This window comes from Silene latifolia, chromosome X (assembly GCF_048544455.1).
Source record: "Silene latifolia isolate original U9 population chromosome X, ASM4854445v1, whole genome shotgun sequence".
NCBI lineage: Eukaryota > Viridiplantae > Streptophyta > Magnoliopsida > Caryophyllales > Caryophyllaceae > Silene > Silene latifolia.
The window spans coordinates 102656192-102675781 of record NC_133537.1 but is presented as its reverse complement, the minus strand read 5'-3'; the positions used below and the strand labels follow the sequence as shown (position 1 = coordinate 102675781).

The 19590-nt window shown below is 32.5% G+C and overlaps 1 protein-coding gene across 1 annotated transcript; it reads left to right on the top strand.

The window, feature by feature from the left end:
• Positions 1-282: 282 nt before the first annotated feature.
• On the top strand, positions 283-16142 carry LOC141623496 (protein NRT1/ PTR FAMILY 3.1). The gene is made up of 5 exons (XM_074439597.1): positions 283-588; positions 738-955; positions 5299-5840; positions 15028-15350; positions 15425-16142. The coding sequence occupies exons 1-5, from the start codon at positions 501-503 to the stop codon at positions 15985-15987; spliced, it is 1734 nt and encodes a 577-aa protein (XP_074295698.1). The 5' UTR covers positions 283-500; the 3' UTR covers positions 15988-16142.
• Positions 16143-19590: the final 3448 nt, after the last annotated feature.

Genomic DNA, 19590 nt, shown 5'->3' with positions numbered 1-19590 from the left:
GGGACTCCTAATAGTTTCTACCAAGCGCTTGATATAGCACCCCTAGCCCAACGTTCTTCTGCTTGGACCACGTTTATCTTCTAAATGGAATCAACAAAATTTGGCGCAATTGCTTATTCTTTAATTAATAGTCTCACGTATCCTTTAAATAATAAATTTAATACCTTAACTAAACTAAGCGCTAACAGACATTCATTTATACCCGCCTCAGTGACTTCCGTACTCGCCTCTCACAAAAGCAGCTAGCACATGTACTTTATCCGGTGGATTTGGAGCTTCCTTAGTTAAATCGAATACCATCACATAGCATCATACGTGATTGCAGAATAAATTAGTAACAATGACACCCACTAATTAGTAGTTACGCATGATATTATATCTTGTCGCGCTATAGGCATGCTTTCAAGACATCCCCCTCAAACATCCTTCTATAAATAACGAGCCTTTGCTTTAAGTAATTCTTCATAATTCCATACTACACAAAGAAAGTACTTCATAATATGTGCAAAGAAAATATGGAGCAACCAAGAGACACCAAGTCTCAACAAAGGCCTAAGGGTGGCCTAATTACTATGCCCTCCATCTTCGGTACTCAGTTCTATTTATCTTTAATTAAAATATATTTTTGAGACGGAACAAAGAAAGTACTATGTACTTTATTTTGAGTTTATTCAAGGATAAGTTATTATAAAATATTCTAATAATATATATATTTATTGTATATTATTGTTTTGCAGCAAATGAAATATGTGAGAAGTTGGCAGTAGTAGGATTTCAAACCAATATGATAAGTTATTTAACGCAACAACTTCATATGCCGTTGACGAAAGCAGCAAACACTCTTACAAATTTTAGTGGAACTTCAAGCCTTACACCTTTACTTGGTGCCTTCATTGCTGATTCCTACGCCGGAAAGTTTTGGACTATAACTATTGCTTCCATCATCTACCAAATTGTAAGTAATTATAATCATACTAGCACTTATGATGTTTTAAATCTAAATGAAACTTGCAAAAAAGTTTAAGTTATTTTTATGATAAAATACTACTCCCTCCAATTCACCATATTTTTCCCTATTTCCTAAAACGGTTATTCAGGTTTTCTTCCCCTTTCTATTTTTGGTAACTTTTTACTCTTATTTTATTCATACCTCTCTCCTATTACCCCACCCACCCACCTCTTTTAATCCTATTTTATTCATTACTTTACTATTTATGGCCCACAATTCATTATTTAACTCTTAATTATCCATCCATCTCTCCTATCACCAAACCCCACCCAACTTTTTATCAATATAATACTCCATTTCTTAATTCTTGTGCCAAAAGTAAAGAGGAAGAAAAAGAGGATTGGAGGGAGTATTATTATTATTATTATCATCATGAGCTTATCTCGATCATAAGCAAATGTGTGAGTAGGAGAGGAGTGAGTGTGACTGGTGAGCGTCGGGTCCAAGACCGGTCGAAACCGATGGTCGAAAATGTTAATAATATGGACTGAAGACCAGACATAATATTTTCGGTCATGGACCGAAAACTATGATTCACGTGTACAATGATTAATCTTAAATTTCACCAATTTTAAATATAATAAATAAACAAGTTGTCATTAGATTTAAATAACCACTAAATATTAATTATGTAATAATGTCTTTTGAATGAATTATTCAATGGACATAGATTTATAATGATTATCTTGAAACATTAAATGAAGTTTATTCGGTTCGGACCTAAGTTCAGTCTTGGACCGTACCGGTAGAGCTGGCAAAAGCTGACCCGACCCGACCCGACCCGTCCGAAACCCGACCCGATACAACCCGAAAATTGAGTGAACCGAAACTGAACTGACCCGAACCAAACCGACCCGATAACCGATAACAGCCTTATTTTCTCCAACCCGAACCCGACCTGAACCGACCCGACCCGACCTGTGATCCTATATTTTCTCAACCCGATAGATGACCCGATAATGAACTAGCTTAATAATGGTTTAAATAACACCAAATTGACATTCATCTTAATTATTTTCACTTAAAATACAATTAATACTACACCTACCTATTATTTAAACATAAAATTACCATCTAAAACGAAATATATAAGATAAAATATATGCTGATAACCTGACCCGACATTGACCCGCTAATGACCCGACCCGACTTGCCACCCGTTGATGACCCGACCCGAAGACGACCCGACATGAACCGAACCGACCCGAACCCGTTACTGACCCGGCATAACCCGAACCCGATATGACCCAACCCGCTTTGACCCGACCCGTAACCGACCTGAGTGACCCGATTGCCACCTCTACGTACCGGACCGAATACCGTAACTTCAAAAACTGAGGACCTCGAACCAGAGGCTAAACAATTTGGTGTGGATTTAGTTCGTCCAGACCTAAACTTGGTCAACCCTATGTATAACTTGTGATTATGTTACTTACCCGTAAATAACATTGTACTCCCTCCCATTCAAATCAAAGGTTACATTTGATCTTGACACACTTGTCGAGCTGTGTTTTGCAACGTGAATATCTTTAGTCACACATTATTAAAAATTATAAAAACTTGATATTCTTATAACATTCATGACGATAAATCAAACAAGATCTCACATGACTATGTTTTCTCTTATATATCATAAATAGTATCAAAGATTTTGTACAATTATGAATAGTGTCAAAAAGTCAAATGTAACATTTGATCTGGATGAAATGGAGTAAATAATATGATTAGTAGCGCAATGAATATTTTCTTGGTTAGTCATGATTTTGGTATGAGCCACGATTTATTTTGAATGACTGTGAGAGAGTAAAAACACTCTTTTTTCACTCCGTAATCCTTGCGGGAAACATGACTATATTGCATGTACGTATAACGTACTATAGTTAAGGTGAATTACTAATGTGCTTTGATCAAGCCTATTATACAAGAATTATACAATTGCATGATTAATCATAAATTTAATTTAATTCCGTATTACTAGTAATCAATTGTGAGATTTTTGTAATTCGGAAAATAAAAATAGCTCTATATCGAATTCACAATATCAAATCTGGGTGTGGCCGCGTTATGACAATAGCTTTAAATGAACAGTAGTTAGTAGTTCATGCTTAAGACGGTCTTAAGTTAGGACCTCTCACAATCCTGATTTCATAAAACATCTAACACAAATTTTTATTTTAAACAGTCAAGTTAAGATATGGCGCGTATCATATATATATATATATATATATATATATATATATATATATATATATATATATATATATATAAATGAAGTTTAATGAGTCCACAAAATGGTGAGTCAAAACTAAGTCTAATCCTACCTTTGATCTCTAAAATTGATGGTTGAGATTTTCTGATTAAGATGAAAACTTTAATGTTTTATAACCTAAACTTTAATTTATTAGTTTAACTTTAATTCTTTACAATTATAAGTTTAACTTTTTACGAATAAACTTTAATCTTTAAAAATTGAAACTTTAATTTTTTTAGCTAATTTTTAATATTAAACTTTGAATTTATTTATTTTTACTGATTTATAAATATAACTTTAATGTTTTACGAATGAAACTTTAATCTTTAAAAATTGAAACTTTAATTTTTTTAACTAATTTTTAATTTTAAACTTTAAATTTATTTATTTTTACTGATTTATAAATATAACTTTAATGTTTTTTACGAATGAAACTTTAATCTTTAAAAATTGAAACTTTAATTTTTTAGACAATATAAAATATAAAAATTTGAATTTAGTTAATTTTACTTGGTTTATAATTTTTTAAATTGTCATTTTTTTGAATATAACTTTAATGTTTTAGAATTTGAAACTTTAATCTTTAAAATGTGTAACTTTAATTTTTTTAGACCATTTTTTAATATAAAAATTTGTTTTTATGAAATAATGTACTTGGGACTAATATTTATTTAATTTAATTTCATTAATTTATAAATATAACTTTAATGTTATAGGAGTGAAACTTTAATGATAAAAATTGAAACTTTATTGTTTTTTGCCATTTGTAATTTTAATGGTTATGTAACTTTAATACCTGATCATGAAACGTTATTCTTTTACGAATGAAACTTTAATCCGTGACTGATTTTTTATATTAAAAATAGGGTGATTTTGGATATGTTAATTTGAATTTACATAAATTTAGTCCGTTAAAAATTTAATTTAAGTCCTTATCCATGTAATTTCAGTCCATATCGTTGAAACTCTAATCTTAACCACCCCGCCTTTCACTAATAATTAACAACCACCACCTTTAATTCTTGGGAGTCGAAACTTTAATGCGAGTCCTTTTATATATAGGCAATAACCACCACCACCGCCAACAATAAAAACTCCTTTGTCGCTACCACCGCCAACAATAATAACAACAACCGCCAACACCACCCTGACTTCACCAAAAAAAAAAAAAATTTAGTAGATCTGAAAAACGAGTCCACCTACGACTCCTCCAACCATCGACACCCACCACCCTCGGCTTCTCAAACCACCACCAACAAAAAACAACTCCTTTGGCTTAGATCTGAAAAAAAAAAAAAAAAAAAAGACCAACAGTGCTAAACAGCCACCGCGCGACTACGACCACGGCCACCACCTTCTCTCCCCGTTCGCCATCAACAACACCACCTACATCTTAAAAAAAAAAAAAAAAAGGAGGGAATAGGCGGCAGAACTACCGCCACTCCATTACCCACCGCAACACCAACCACCAACAACAACAACAAACTTTTTAAGATCTGAAAAAAAAAAGAAAAACAAAAAAAAACGAGAAGGGGAAAGAGGCGGCGTCTGGTGGCGGCGGTTGAGGAGAGGAGAAGGGACGACCACGACGAGGGAGAGAGCGGCGTACTGTAGTGGCGTGCACTGTTGTGGTTGTTGTCGGTGGTGGTAGGGTGGTTGTTTTGGTGTTTAGGGTTGGTTGGTGAGTGAGGGATGAGAGAGGCTGAGAGAGAAAGAGGGAGGAAGAGAGAGAAGTGAGAGGCAGTGAAATGGAAAGAAATTAGGTTTTGTTGTCTTTTATATAACCTCATTATTTTTAGATTTAATCTCAACCCTTGATTTTGTTACAATCTAAGGGTTAATATTAGGACTTATGGACTTTCCTTTAAGAGAGGTGGGTCATTTGATCCTAATTACATATATATATATATATATATATATATATATATATATATATATATATATATATATATATATATATATATATATATACACACACACAATTAACTCTGTTTTTGTTTTTATATTTTGTCCGTACAAAAAAAAAAACAAAAAACAGGGCATGATAAGTTTGACTATATCAGCAATATTACCAAAGCTAAGGCCATCCCCAGGACAAGAAGCAAGTGACTCACAGCTAGCAGTTTTGTACCTATCTTTGCTCTTGGCAGCATTAGGGTCGGGTGGGATCCGACCCTGTGTCGTAGCATTTGGAGCAGAACAATTCGATGAATCTGATCCAAACCAAAAGAATGTGACATGGAAGTATTTCAATTGGTATTATTTTGCAATGGGAGCATCCATATTGGTAGCTGTTACGGTCGTGGTTTATATCCAAGATAACGTTGGGTGGGGATGGGGCCTTGGTATACCGACTTTGTTAATGTTTCTCTCAATAATCACGTTTGTTGTTGGGTACCGGTTTTATCGACACCTCAACCCTTCGGGCAGTCCGTTTACCCGACTTGTACAAGTATGCATAGCTGCCTACAAAAAGAAGAAAATGATTATGGTAAATGATCCTAAGCTACTTTATGAGAATGAGGAGCTTGATGCTTCTATTTCTTTGTATGGGAAGCTCATTCACACCAACCAATTGAAGTGAGTTCTCTTTTTACTTTTTCTCTCCTCTCCCGACTATTATTTTCATTATTGTATTAATTATTTACCCTGGAATGTTACCTTGGTTTCACTTGCATGTCTTGTGGTCACTTTTGAGACAAAATGTTAGAAAGTGATCCGTAACTTGTATCATTATTCCTTGAAATAATGGAGAAGACCAATCGGGTGTATCATAGTAGAATGTATGCAATATGTTTAGTAATGAGTACTTGTGTTAACATATGTACGTCAAAAATACCCGATTGTTCCTAGCTAATAATCTTCTACCTTAGGGGGGGTGGGCTTGTAATTAGGCCCGATAAACGAGATAATCTGTTGGATTTGAATTGTACTCAGTAAAAGCTGGGTTTATCGAGTTTGTTATATAATCAGGTTAGATTGGGTTGGAACTCGGATGTGGCGGGGTGGGTCATTTAATTTCGGGTTTAAATTATTTATTCGGGTCGGTCCTTGTCAAGTATGAGTCGCTTAGAATCGGTTCATTTTCGAGTTAGTATTGTAGAAGTTATTTTTTTATCTAAAAAGGTCTTTTGTATAATTATATACATCTAATTGTTTTTATAGTTGATTTGTTTTTTTTTTAAATGTAGATAATACAAAATGTGATTTCAAATTATCTATTTTAGGTTAGCTCGGTCATTTCACATTGAGTCATTTTTGTGTTGGGTGGTACTGGTATCGGGTCAGGTTGGGACAAGTTTGCTCGAGTCGTTGCGCGTCTAGCTACTAAGCCCGGGTCAAGTTCAGGTTGAACAGGTCATTTAGGTGTTTAGGTTATATTCAGATGCTTCGATTCGGGCAGATTTTGGGTCTCATGCAAGTCTTCTCAAGTCAGATCATTTGTGTCGAGTTGGCTTTACGAGGTTGGCTTCTAATATTGTATAAAACCTTCCAGCTATAACTTATTATATTATTTACAATTTCCTTTAGTGATTTTTAATGGGTGAGACCGATCAACTAAAAAGTTTCTTTAGCGAAAGTAATCTAAGATGAAAAAGTTATTTTTCATAATGGGTGTATTACTTTGAATTTTTTCTCGAACCATACACCTGGTGTCCGCTGGTCAGAAACATGATACCGTACTTTGACAATATTATCAATTTTTAAAACTACATCATTTTTTTTTTAAATTATCAAATCAATGCAATTGACCAAGTAGTTAAGTTGGGGCATAGAAAATGCATCGACCAACAAAGATTTGAAACCTTCTCATTTATTTATTTTTTTTCATTCCACTTTTATTATCCTTTTTTTTCAAAAATTATTTCAAAATAATTATCCTAATTCTAAATTTTACTAAAATGAATAGAATACCACTATTAATCTTTTTAACTACTAAGTAGGTTTGTGACCCGTGAAATTCACGGGTTTATCTGTTTTAGCTTTATTATTTTATCGTATTGTTAAGATTTGTCCGAGCAATTAATTGATCCATTTAAAAAGATATAGTCTTGAAATACATAAAAGTTAGTTCGTTAATGCTTTATTTCTTTGACAACTTTGATTTATTTTCAAAATTATATATTGTACTTTAATTGTTATTTTGATTGATATATTAATAGCATGTGGTTTTTTTTTTAAAAAATACCTTCAGTGAGTCCAGTAATTCATAACACCCATGTGGAAACACATTCAACAAATTCATGAGTAACCCAATCAATTGATCAACATCCGAGTAACATGCCCTAATCAAATAGATATTGTAAATTAAATAAGATGTTAAACTTGGTTCGGATGATGTTTATGTTACTAAAATTGCTAAAACTACGCATATTGTACCGGGCCGTCGTCACATCCCATCTTTTAATTGTTTTGATTTCTCTCTTATAAACTATTTATATTAAAACGCCTTTGAGATAAGAGTTATTTTAACTTGGCTTGAATGAGAACGTGCCAATAGCCATTGAAACTTTACATTATTGATTCTATAATTATAAATATTCTTCATGTAGATCTCTTTCTCCAATGAACCAACCCTACAAAAATAATCCATTGAGTGATTAATAACAAACAAAATGGTGGAATTTAATTTATGTAATATTAACCTTAATATTATCGTTATTATTTTAAGTTTTCCATTAAATAATGAAAGAAATAGGGCATTGAATCATAAAAGATGTAAGTATATTTACCTTGAATAACACAACTCTACAAATCTTGATAACCCCTAAATAAGAACAAAACAACATATATATGAAGTTTAAAAGTGTGATGAGTACTTCATAACCAATGGAACTTAAAAATAAATAAATAAATTATTAATTTAAAATATTAATACACTTACCTTGATACAATGATAAGAAAGATTATTGACACATACAATTCTCTTGGTGATGTGGGTAAACGAAATATTGGCTTGAATTTTGGCTCACAAATATTGCCTTCTATTAAACATTTAAAGTAAGTTGAGGTCTTGAGGATGCGTTTTATGACTTTTCGATGTCTCTTTTTATTATTATTATTATCAAATTTAATATATTCATAAATATGTAGCAAAGTTTTATGACTTTTGAGCATCTTTTTTCTTTATTAACAAATTTAATATAGACATAAATCCACCTTGCATGAGAGTTGTTTAGGGAGTTATCTTATGAAACTAAAAGATGGTACATACTTTTCCTTGCCTTATATATATATATATATATATATATATATATATATATATATATATATATATATATATATATATATATATATATATATATATATTTAGGATCCGGTGAGAACGAACATTCGGTGAAAACGGTGAGAACAAGCTAACTATATAAAATTTATAAACAAGTCACGTGCAACTGCCATTTAATCTCAAAGGTAAAACACAAATTATCACCAAACAAACCAAATCTCATCCTTGTCCACCATCAGTCATCACCACTTGAGACCTAAGCGACACCACGAACAAAGCCACCACCACCGCGACAATGCCGACGAGCACCTCGACCACCACCACCGGACGCCGGCGACTTCTCCTATCACTGTTTCAGTATCTTTCGCTTCACTTTTTCCCCTTATTTCGTCCCTTCCCTTCACTGGTGATCGCCAGACCACAATCGGCGGCAAATATTCGTTTCGTCTCCGAGTAATGACTCAATTGACGTCGTGGATTGAATTGTTGTTGTTGGTCGTACGCTAAATCAGGCGAGAGAAAGTGGGTGTACAAATTTGGAGATCGAAAATGGGTATGATGGTTGTATTCACTCAACAACCTTTCGTCTTTGAGATTTTCTCGTATCGCCTATTTCAATTTAACTACTCTAATTTTTGATGTATCTCACCAATATTTTAATGTATCTAAACATAGATACGCAAAATTACTTACTAGGTACACTAAAATTGCTTTGAGATACATCATTGTGAGCAATAGTTAAAACTAAATTACTACGGAGTATTAGATTAATAGAACGTGTCTTGACAATGGCGTTTCCTTTCTCGAAGCTGTTGTTGGTACACCCTCCCCCATTTCTTCATTTTTTTTGTTTGTTATTAATCACTATTTGATCTTGTCATATCCTGTTAAAGATTGATTGTTTATTTTTTCGTGTTTCGCCGTTTCGGATTATACTGCGTGGTTTAATTGAGGGCATAGGTATTGATGGAGTAATGGGTTAGAGTCGCCAGTCTTGATCCGTTTGCCGTCGGGATAAGCAGATGAATATTGGGGTGTGAAAATTTACGGTTTGAAGTGTGATCGAGAACGTGTGCTTATCCCAGATTTGTCATGTCGGAGATGCATGATGGTGGTTGAGCTCAATTTGATTTAAACAGAAGTTAGTGTATCTGATTACTATCTTAATGTATCTCAATTCAATTTTAATCTACCCGATAACTAAATTCTTTACTTTCCCAAGCCTTTGGGATTTGTCATGTCGAGCCTCATTTACTAAGGATTTACGGGTTTCGAGGATAAACTGAAATGCAGTACTATTGCGGGTATAGGAAGTTGAGGCAAGTTCATATTAGGAAACAAGTCGTGAAAAATTGGGCATTTCCGAAACTGACTTTGGGATAGGCAGAGACGAGAGGTTAGGAAATGGTGGCCAATTGATGCCGGATAATCCCGACATTGTCGGCAGTTCAGATTGAGAGACTGCTGCAAAAATATCAGTTAAACGACAAGCTAAACGGAATTCGTGTTTGATATGGATGTATCTCAGATCAATTTTGTTGTACCTACTAACTGATTTTGTGTATCTATGTCAAGATACATCAAAACAGTAGTTAGATACATCAAAGCTTACTGTAGATACATTGAATAGATGAGAACAAACGAAGGGTAAGGATCCACTGGAGTAATGATTTGTCGGCGTTTATGGAGTTCATTGTCGACAGCGACAACAAACGATAATTAGTTAGGTTTGGGTTAGATAATTAAGACACTATTAAAACGGGTATGGTGATGCGCCGACGAAAGGTCGACGAGGACGATGATGTCGCCGGAGTTGCGCTGGCGTCAGAGGGTGCTCGCCGTTGGTTTTACGTTTCTGGTTATTGTCGGCGGTGACGATGACGGGGCGATGGGTGGTAATGGATGGAGATGTCATATAGGTGTCTGTTGAATTAAAATTAGAGGAGAAGAATATGGGCTGGGCTTTTTTATTTAAATTTGGTGGGTAAAGGGTAATTGTGTGTTCAGTTTGCTGGGTACTTCCTATTTGGTAGTGCGTTCTCACCGAGTGATCGTTCTCACCGGATCCCACCTCTCTCTCTCTATATATATATATATATAATATATATATATATATATATATGCAATTTAATGAAATTGAGCAAGTTTATAGCAATAAGACTTAAGAGAGAATTGCACACATAAACAGTTTAAAATTTGAGTACATGATGTAAATTTTTATTTGTCGTTTAACCTATTCTAGTTTTAAAAATTAAAAGACCAATGTTTAATATTAAGTATGTTATTATTTGCCCTTAATATTTACAAATTATTTATTATTTTATAAATGGTGTAAAATTAGAATTAGGGGATATTTATTTGTTGCTTAAAATATTCTAACAAAAAACTTCAAAATTTAAAATTTGGTATTAATTTTGATTTTTATTTGTTGTTTAATTTATCTAGAAATTTAAAAGGCGAAAGTTTAATGTTTGTTAGCTATTTGCATTTAATGTTTCGATTTTTTTTTTCTTTTTTCCTTTTTAAATAAGAAATAATCATATACTTGCTAGGATTCTAATGGTGAAATAAGATACTTTTGGCTTACCTTTTTATTTTATTTATAAATGAATGAATTAAATCAATGTCATATAATAAATTGATAATCCATGTCACATTAACAATGTCATGTCACATCAAAACTTGCCATGTAACATTATTTTAGTTAGCCTTTTAATTAAATTTTATAGATTTTACCCTTATTCCTTACATCTTGCAAAATGGAAACAAGAGTAATAAAAGTGAAATGGAGGAAGTATATTTTATTGTGAATTTGATTTCTCAAATGTTTTCTATCATATTTTACACTCAGTTTTTTTTTTCCAATTTTCAGTTTTTTTTTCTTTTTCAAAAGAGTATTTATATAGCGGGTGAAAATCAAACCGCCAACTTTATAGTTTGAGAAAAAAAAACCCTCTTATTTTCAATGTTTTACTCTTAGGAACGTCATTGGAATAATCATGGTTTCGTGGTATTAGGCAGATTATTTTCGGTGTTACTTTTTTGCATACGGGCTTTACTCTTTCACATACACTTTTTCATTAAGTTTTCGTATTATACCCTTTTCCTAAATTTAAACAAATTAGGTTTTAGCTATACTTTTTTCCCTAAAATTGAATCTACTTGTTCTTAAAACTTGAATAACTAGTATTGGTGTCCGGCTTCGCCCGGGCTACCTCTACTTACCATTAAATTTTTTTTTCATTAAATAAAATTATTTAAAGTTGTATAACCCATAAATTTATCATTAATATATTTTTCTATGACATATCATAAAACTACGATGAAATAAATTTTGAGACAAATTCACTACTCCCGCTAATAATATTTTACTCTTATTAATGAAACAATAGTAATAACATTTCACTACTTGCCCGTAATCATTGTTATTTTCACTACTCCCGCCGTAATTATTGTTACTGTCACTACTGCCGCATTAATATTGATAACTTCACTACTCCCGCCGTAATTATTGTTACTTTCACTATTGCCGCATTAATATTGATTATTTCACTACTCCCGTTATTGTTTCTACCACTTTCACTAATCTCGCAGATAATATTGTTACTTTTACTATTCAAATGAGTGATTACTATCATATAACTATATCCAATGTTACTGCAATTCTTTTCTTTACTGGCGAAATTACTTTTACTACTTAGGCATGCAATTTTAAGAGGATTATATATTTATATAAACTAGTATTGGTGCCCGGCTTCGCCCGGGCTACCTCTACTTATCATTACATTTTTTTTCATTAAATAAAATTACTTAAAGTTGTATAACCCATAAATTTATCACTAATATACTTTTCTATGACATATCCTAAAATTACGATGAAATAAATTTTGAGACAAATTCACTACTCCCGCTATTAATATTTTATTCTTATTAATGAAACAATAGTAATAACATTTCACTACTTGCCTGTAATCATTGTTACTTTCACTACTCCCACCGTAAATGTTAAATAATTAACATCTTTATACATCTAATAAACTATAAAGTTTAATAAAATTGAATAGATTTTAAATTTTAAATTTAATATATAATTTTATGATTTTATGATGATTAATAATTAATACCATAAGTGTGCTCTATGCATCTAGTCTTTTATACATATTTAGGAAAATTACCAAGCATCTTCTTTCTTTTAGTCTCCTTGAAACTGGTCATCTTAATTAATTATTTTATTTTAAGGAAATTAACCATCTTAATTAATTAATTATTTTATTTTAAGGAAATTGATCATTTTTTAGTCTTTTACAAATGTTTAGGAAAATTACCAAGCTTCTATATAATTTAATTTTAACCTAAACTATATAATAATTGATATCCCTTAATCAGGTCCATCACACGGTACTATTGATTTAAAACTATATAATATAATTAATTTGTATAACTTTCTTTAATTACATTGAAGTCCCTTGGTTTCTGGATTTAATATATAGTATTGATTGATGGATTATAATTCTTCAAGTAGTGAAGTAATTATTTGTTTAGCAATTATTAATTGCTTGTTTATCAATTATTTTGTCCTAAAATTAGGGTTTTTAATTGTCCAAGTTTTTCAATTAGGTTGATGATTTACCGGCGAGTGAACCGACCGGAATTGGTTAAAGAGGTGGTGTTGGTAACAAAACACACGATGCACATGTACTAAAAAAATCATTTACATCTAATTAGAATTTCATTGTTTAATTGCTTAATGTTCATACTTTAGCAATTACCATCAAATTGTAAATTAAAGATTGGCCTAATTATAATGTCGGTAACATCACGTACTATATCAATGACTCCAAAGGAAGAAATTGTACCTCACAACCATCATCCTGGGTCATGATTAGGGCAATCCCACCCCAAGTAGGTGTTATGTTATTTTTGTCATTAAGAAAGTTTGTCCTTGAAACGTAGAGATAATTCCGAATAAAAGTCACATAACCCAATGTCATAATCATCCTTCTTCTCAGTGATGAAGAGAGATGAGCAAAGGGTGAAAAAAAAATTAAGTGGTGAAAGTTGAAAAAATAATAAAGGTAAAACTGTAAATGACTATATAAAATAATAAAATTCGTATCTGAAAAATCAATACCTTTAATTTTTTTTATTTTTTGTTTTGAGGTATAGAGTTGGACAGATTTTGGGTACTACTTTTACGTAGGCGGTGCCCACAGAAGTTTTGTTGGGTATGAATGAATTAAAAGGGAAATGTCAGATTCAAGTATATCCATGTCCGCAAACAGTCTAAAAGACTCGTAAGTCGTAACGTGACACACTTATTTTTCACCCACGGATCCACCATCACATACGTCTAAACTCTTTCTGCATAAATCAATCACTAAACTCCAAAATAAATTCGACCCATAGATGTTCTTCTTAATTCACATCCATATGATTAAATGGGCCATGTGATATGCTTGACCTTAAGCCGTAGCCCACACCAGACATCCTTAACAACTGACTTGGGACCATTAGAAAAGTATTACAGACTCAATTATTGTACTCCTTACACTTAAAGATAATACACCAAACAATAGGTCTTGGTATAGACGGGTGGGGCGCATTGACGGGTATAGACCTCTAATAAAATGGATAGGGGGGATAAGGTGGGGCACCCCCATGTGCTTCCCACTTTATGGCAAATGGGTATTTTATGAGGAGAAATGGTATCCGTCTATATGTATAGACGGATAGTGTCCGTCTATAATGAGAATTTGTGTACACCAAATGAAATACTCTCTCCAATTCATCATAATAATCCCCTTTGAGATTGCCACAATACTTAAGAAAAATGAATAAAAATGAATAAAGGACAAATGTGGGGTTTGTTGATAGGAGAGAGAGATGAATTATTAGGAGTTAAATAAGGAGTTGTGGGGCCAAAACATTAAGAAAAGTAATAAAATAAGAGTAAAAGAGTTGTATGGGGTTTGGTAATAGGAGAGAGGGATGAATAAAATAAGAGTAAAAGTTACCAAAAAAGGAAAGATGAACATTACTTGAATAATCCGTTTCGGAAAAGAGGGAACATTATAGTGAATTGGAGGGAGTATTATAATAACTCAGGTGTAAGGAGTACAGTACTCGCGGAGGACACAAGAATTTTTCATTAAAAAATGTGGTTTGATTACATGTAGGCATTGTAATTTAAGTAGGCATTCTCAGTTATCCATAGGGCTTAGGTAAGCATTTTCGTCCATTATGGAAGAATTGATATCTATGTAGGCATTGTAATTTAAAACTTGGGTGAAATTTCAAGGGTTTCACGTTCAATCCTCCCCAAGAGCAATCTTATGGAGTATTTATGACCTGAGGCTATAACTTACCTGGTATACATGGTGTATGCTCTACTCTCGAGTGTTTACCAATGATCGCCCAAGGTAAGAGTTAAGATACGGTAAACAACTTAATGGGACACCCAAAAATGAAATAGCTAAACAAATGCTCGGGACGAAGGTAGTAGCAAATAGTATGTTACTAATTACAAGTAAATTGCACCAGATTTCTGGACAAGGCAGCAATAGCAAGTGAAGAAGACGACAGAAAAGCACCCAATCTATGGAAGCTAAACACAGTTCACAGGGTAGAAGAGTTGAAATCGGTGATCCGAATGGGACCGATATGGGCATCAGGAATAATATTAATCACAGCATATGCTCAACAAAGTACATTCTCCCTTGAACAAGCTAAAACCATGGATAGGCATCTCACTATATCTTTTCAAATTCCTGCTGGTTCAATGACTGTCTTTACTTATATCACCATGCTCGTCACCATCGCCTTTTATGATCGTCTTTTCATTCCCATTGCCAGGAAATATACAGGCAAGTCCCCATCAAATTCACTCTTTTTTTTTTTAACTCAATTTGTACTGTGTTTTTAACAACAAATTTACCAGGTCTAGACAGAGGAATCACATTCCTCCATCGCATGGGCATAGGGCTTGTGATCTCAGTTTTAGCAACCTTAGTTGCAGGATTTGTCGAAATCAAACGAAAACAAGTAGCATTAGCTCATGGACTAGTTAACAATAGCAGTGCAACAATCCCAATCTCTGTGTTTTGGCTAGTGCCACAATACGGGCTTCATGGTGTAGCCGAAGCCTTTATGTCCATTGGACACCTCGAGTTCTTCTACGATCAAGCACCAGAGAGCATGAGGAGCACAGCAACCGCGTTGTTTTGGACATCAATTTCGTTTGGGAATTACTTGAGCTCGATGTTGGTGTCAATGATACACAAGTACTCGGCTGCTAAAGATGGTTCAAATTGGTTACCAGACGATAACATCAACAAGGGAAAACTAGAGTACTTTTATTGGCTGATCACGGTGTTACAAGTTATTAATCTTGTCTATTACTTGATTTGTGCCAAATTCTATACTTTTAAGCCAGTTCAATTACAGATCAAGGATGAAGCTGACAAGAGTGTCGAGGAATTAGAGCTTGGAAGTAGAGGGTAGCTTGTCTAATACACTCCGTAACTGATAATGTTCGAGTGTCACACACAAATAATGTTCTGTATCATGCTATACATTTGTATTACTACCTCGATTAGCTGTGTATATATTACGGAGTATAAATTAATAAGCTCAATGTTTCATTATTTACGCCAAAATTCAGTTACAAAGGATCTAAACATTCCTCCAACTTATCTAAGGAATAACAAAGGATCTAATAAACATTCTTTTTGAGTTTAAAAAAACTTGTGCAGCAGGCTATCTTTCAGGCAGAAGAAACATGCCAACTTATCTAAGGAATCTCTGGAATTTAATATATATATATATATATATATATATATATATATATATATATATATATATATATATATATATATATATATATATATATATATATATATATATGGAGTAGATGCCTAGGAAATACGTTAATCAGTGGAGGAGGCTATGATATTATTATAATCTAAACCAAGTGAGATTATTGATTAATAATAATATAAATCTGCAAATATATAAAACTTGTTTCTTAAATATAAGTAGAATCAGATTCCGAAACGAAAACCTTGTAACAAAACAGAATATATTTGATATTTATCAGCTAACTCTAAGCCTCTTACATATGACAGACATATCATTATTCATTTGTTCCTTAAAAAAATAAAGAGCAGAAAAGTGCAGGCGAGATGTCTATGTCGACAGCAAAGGCAAGATTAAACTTTTTCACTCTTTAAATTTTGATTTGTAAAGTTTCTCAATCTTTTAATTCAATTTTGAATTTTGCAGTATTGCTGCATGCTTATGAGAATTTCAATTGATTGCAAAGGATGTTACAAAAAACTAGGAAGAACTCTTCTCAACATGAAAGGTGAGTTCATAAAATGAGTTCAAACAAACGTTTAGCCAAGTTACGGACGTGTTACCTAGTACGTTACCCAAAAAGCTTCAAACGACCTTTTTGTTAATCAAACAACGCCATAGTGAGAATTAAATTGAAGGACACGTGTCTTAATGCGCATAATTCACAAGTCATGTTTCTTTATTTCGTCATATATTCCATAACAAAAGAATGATGTCTGAATTCAAACCTGTTGAAGAGGTGGAAACTCATATGATAGAGAGACAGTACAGCAGGGTAAGCGCGTGTGGAAGGTTCACGCCATCAGATGTAGCCATAAAGCTCAGGAGAAGAATGAATCGACGAGTCGAAATACTGGAGATTCAAGAGTTTGGTGATCAACAGTTTCAGCAGCCACCTCTTGTTGATGCTCATGCTCATGCTCATGCTGCATAAACCCAATTACTTGTATATTTTGTATATAAACGTTCATGATTGTGTTGACATATGCATTATAGAAACGAAAATTTGTAAAGCAAAAAATTGGGAATTCGGAATTGTGTAATGTGCTCAATCCAGTGGAGTTAAAGTCTCGCCAGTTTTTGGCTTTCAAACATATACTTCAAACTGTGCATTTTCTATATAACGAAATCGTTGTTGGTCAGTGGTCGATTCAATTTCGACTCATCTGTGGTATTATATCTCGGTTTGAACTTATTAAAATTTAAATCAGTCTTAAACTCTTTATGACATGTTGGTTATCGGGTAATCCTGTAATAGTGTGTGTTCAAGGCCGGCCTTAAGGGTGTGTCATGTGTGAGCGTTGAGGTTGCAGAAGCCCTCACTAGTTGTTCTATTATCGAAACTTTCAAACTTTAACCATATAAATATACTAAAAACAATATATACGAGTATCATTTTCTGTATAACAATTACATAGTTACATTTGTTATCAAAAAAATATTCTGTGAAACTATTTTCAAAGAAATTATAATAATATACAATTTATAATCAATACTATATATATATTCCAACCAAAGTTGGTTGGTGTGACTTGTGAGTAGTAAGGGCTCTCATCTCTTAAACAAGTGGCAGGGCCGTCTCGGAGTTTTCGGGGCCCCTGTGCGAAATCTAAAGATGAGGCCCTATATAATATTTTACGAAACTATTTTATAAAAACAATGAAAAAAAGGGGCCCTATATATCATTTTACGAATCTGTTTTATAAAAACAATGAAAAAAAAAATACATAAATGTTGGTATTGGGTTTTGAACTTGAGTCTTGTGTTTAAAAATCTACTTACTAACCACCAAGACACTAGCTTTCATTAGTTTTCAAAGGCTCAAAGTTTATTTATCCTTACTTTACTTTGGTTTTCTGGGCTAAAAATTTTGGGGCCCTGTGCAGCCGCGCGGCCCGCACGGGCCCAAAGACGCCCCTGACAAGTGGTCAAGGGTTCGATTCCCGACTCTTGCAAATGAAAAAGCCAAGGGTTCGATTCCCGACTCGGAGATTGCCCCAGCTGTCGGTAGGGGATACTTCGGAGATTGCCCCAGCTATCGGTAGGGGATACAAATATGTTATATTTTGGAAACTATTAAAAGGTAAATAACTAAATCTAGATTTCCAAAAAATATAATATTTCATAATTCATTAGATTTGTAATTTAATTTGTAAATAAGAATGATTGCTCTTAAATAATATTTCAATCTAATATTTCGTATTTATTTAAATATATAACTCTAATACAACTAGATAATCAATCAATACTATATATTAAATCCAGAAACCAAGGGATTTCAATGTAATTAAAGAAAGTTATACAAATTAATTATACTATATAGTTTTAAATCAATAGTACCGTGTGATGGACCCGATTAAGGGATCTCAATGCAAATCTTATATAGTTTGGGTTAAAATTAAATTAGCTTGGTAATTTTTCCTAAACACGGCCAATTTCCTTAAAATAAAATAATTAATTAAGATGGTCAATTTCCTTAAAATAAAATAATTAATTAAGATGGTCAATTTCAAGGAGATTAAAAGAAAGAAGATGTCTGGTAATTTTCCTAAATATTTATAGAAGACTAGAAGATGGTCAATTTTCTTAAAATAAAATAATTAATTAGTATAAACATGCACACTTATGTATTAATTATTATCATCATAAAATTATATATTAAATTTAAAATCTATGCAATTTTATTAAACTTTATAGTTTATTAGATGTATAGAGATGTTAATTATTTAACATACAAAAATATAATAAGTAGGTTATAAATAACTCAAGGTAGATTCCATAATATATAATATTACATAATTCTTCCGATTTGATTTGATGCATGTAATATATTTATATAAATATATAATCCTTTTAAAATTGGATGCCTAATTAGTAAAAGTAATTTTTTCAGTAAAGAAAGGAATTGTAGTAACATTGGATATAGTTATATGATAGTAATCACTCATTTGAATAGTAAAAGTAACAATATTATCAACGAGATTAGTGAGAGTGGTAGAAGCAAAAATGGGAGTAGTGAAATAATCAATATTAATGCGGTAATAGTGAAAGTAATAATAATTACGACGAAGTAGTAAAATTATCAATATTAATGCGGCGATGTAGTGACAGTAACAATAATTACGGTGGGAGTAGTGAAAGTAACACTGATTACGGACAAGTAGTGAAATGCTATTACTATTTTTTCATTAATAAGAGTAAAATATTAATAGCGGGAGTAGTGAATTTGTCTTAAAATTTATTTCATTG

Coding starts and splice junctions, on each gene's coding strand:
- LOC141623496 (XM_074439597.1), top strand. CDS start 501: ATGTGCAAAGAAAATATGGAGCAACCAAGAGACACCAAGTCTCAACAA. Junction 956..5,298: donor CTTCCATCATCTACCAAATT/GTAAGTAATTAT, acceptor AACAAAAAACAG/GGCATGATAAGTTTGACTAT. Junction 15,351..15,424: donor CATTGCCAGGAAATATACAG/GCAAGTCCCCAT, acceptor CAAATTTACCAG/GTCTAGACAGAGGAATCACA.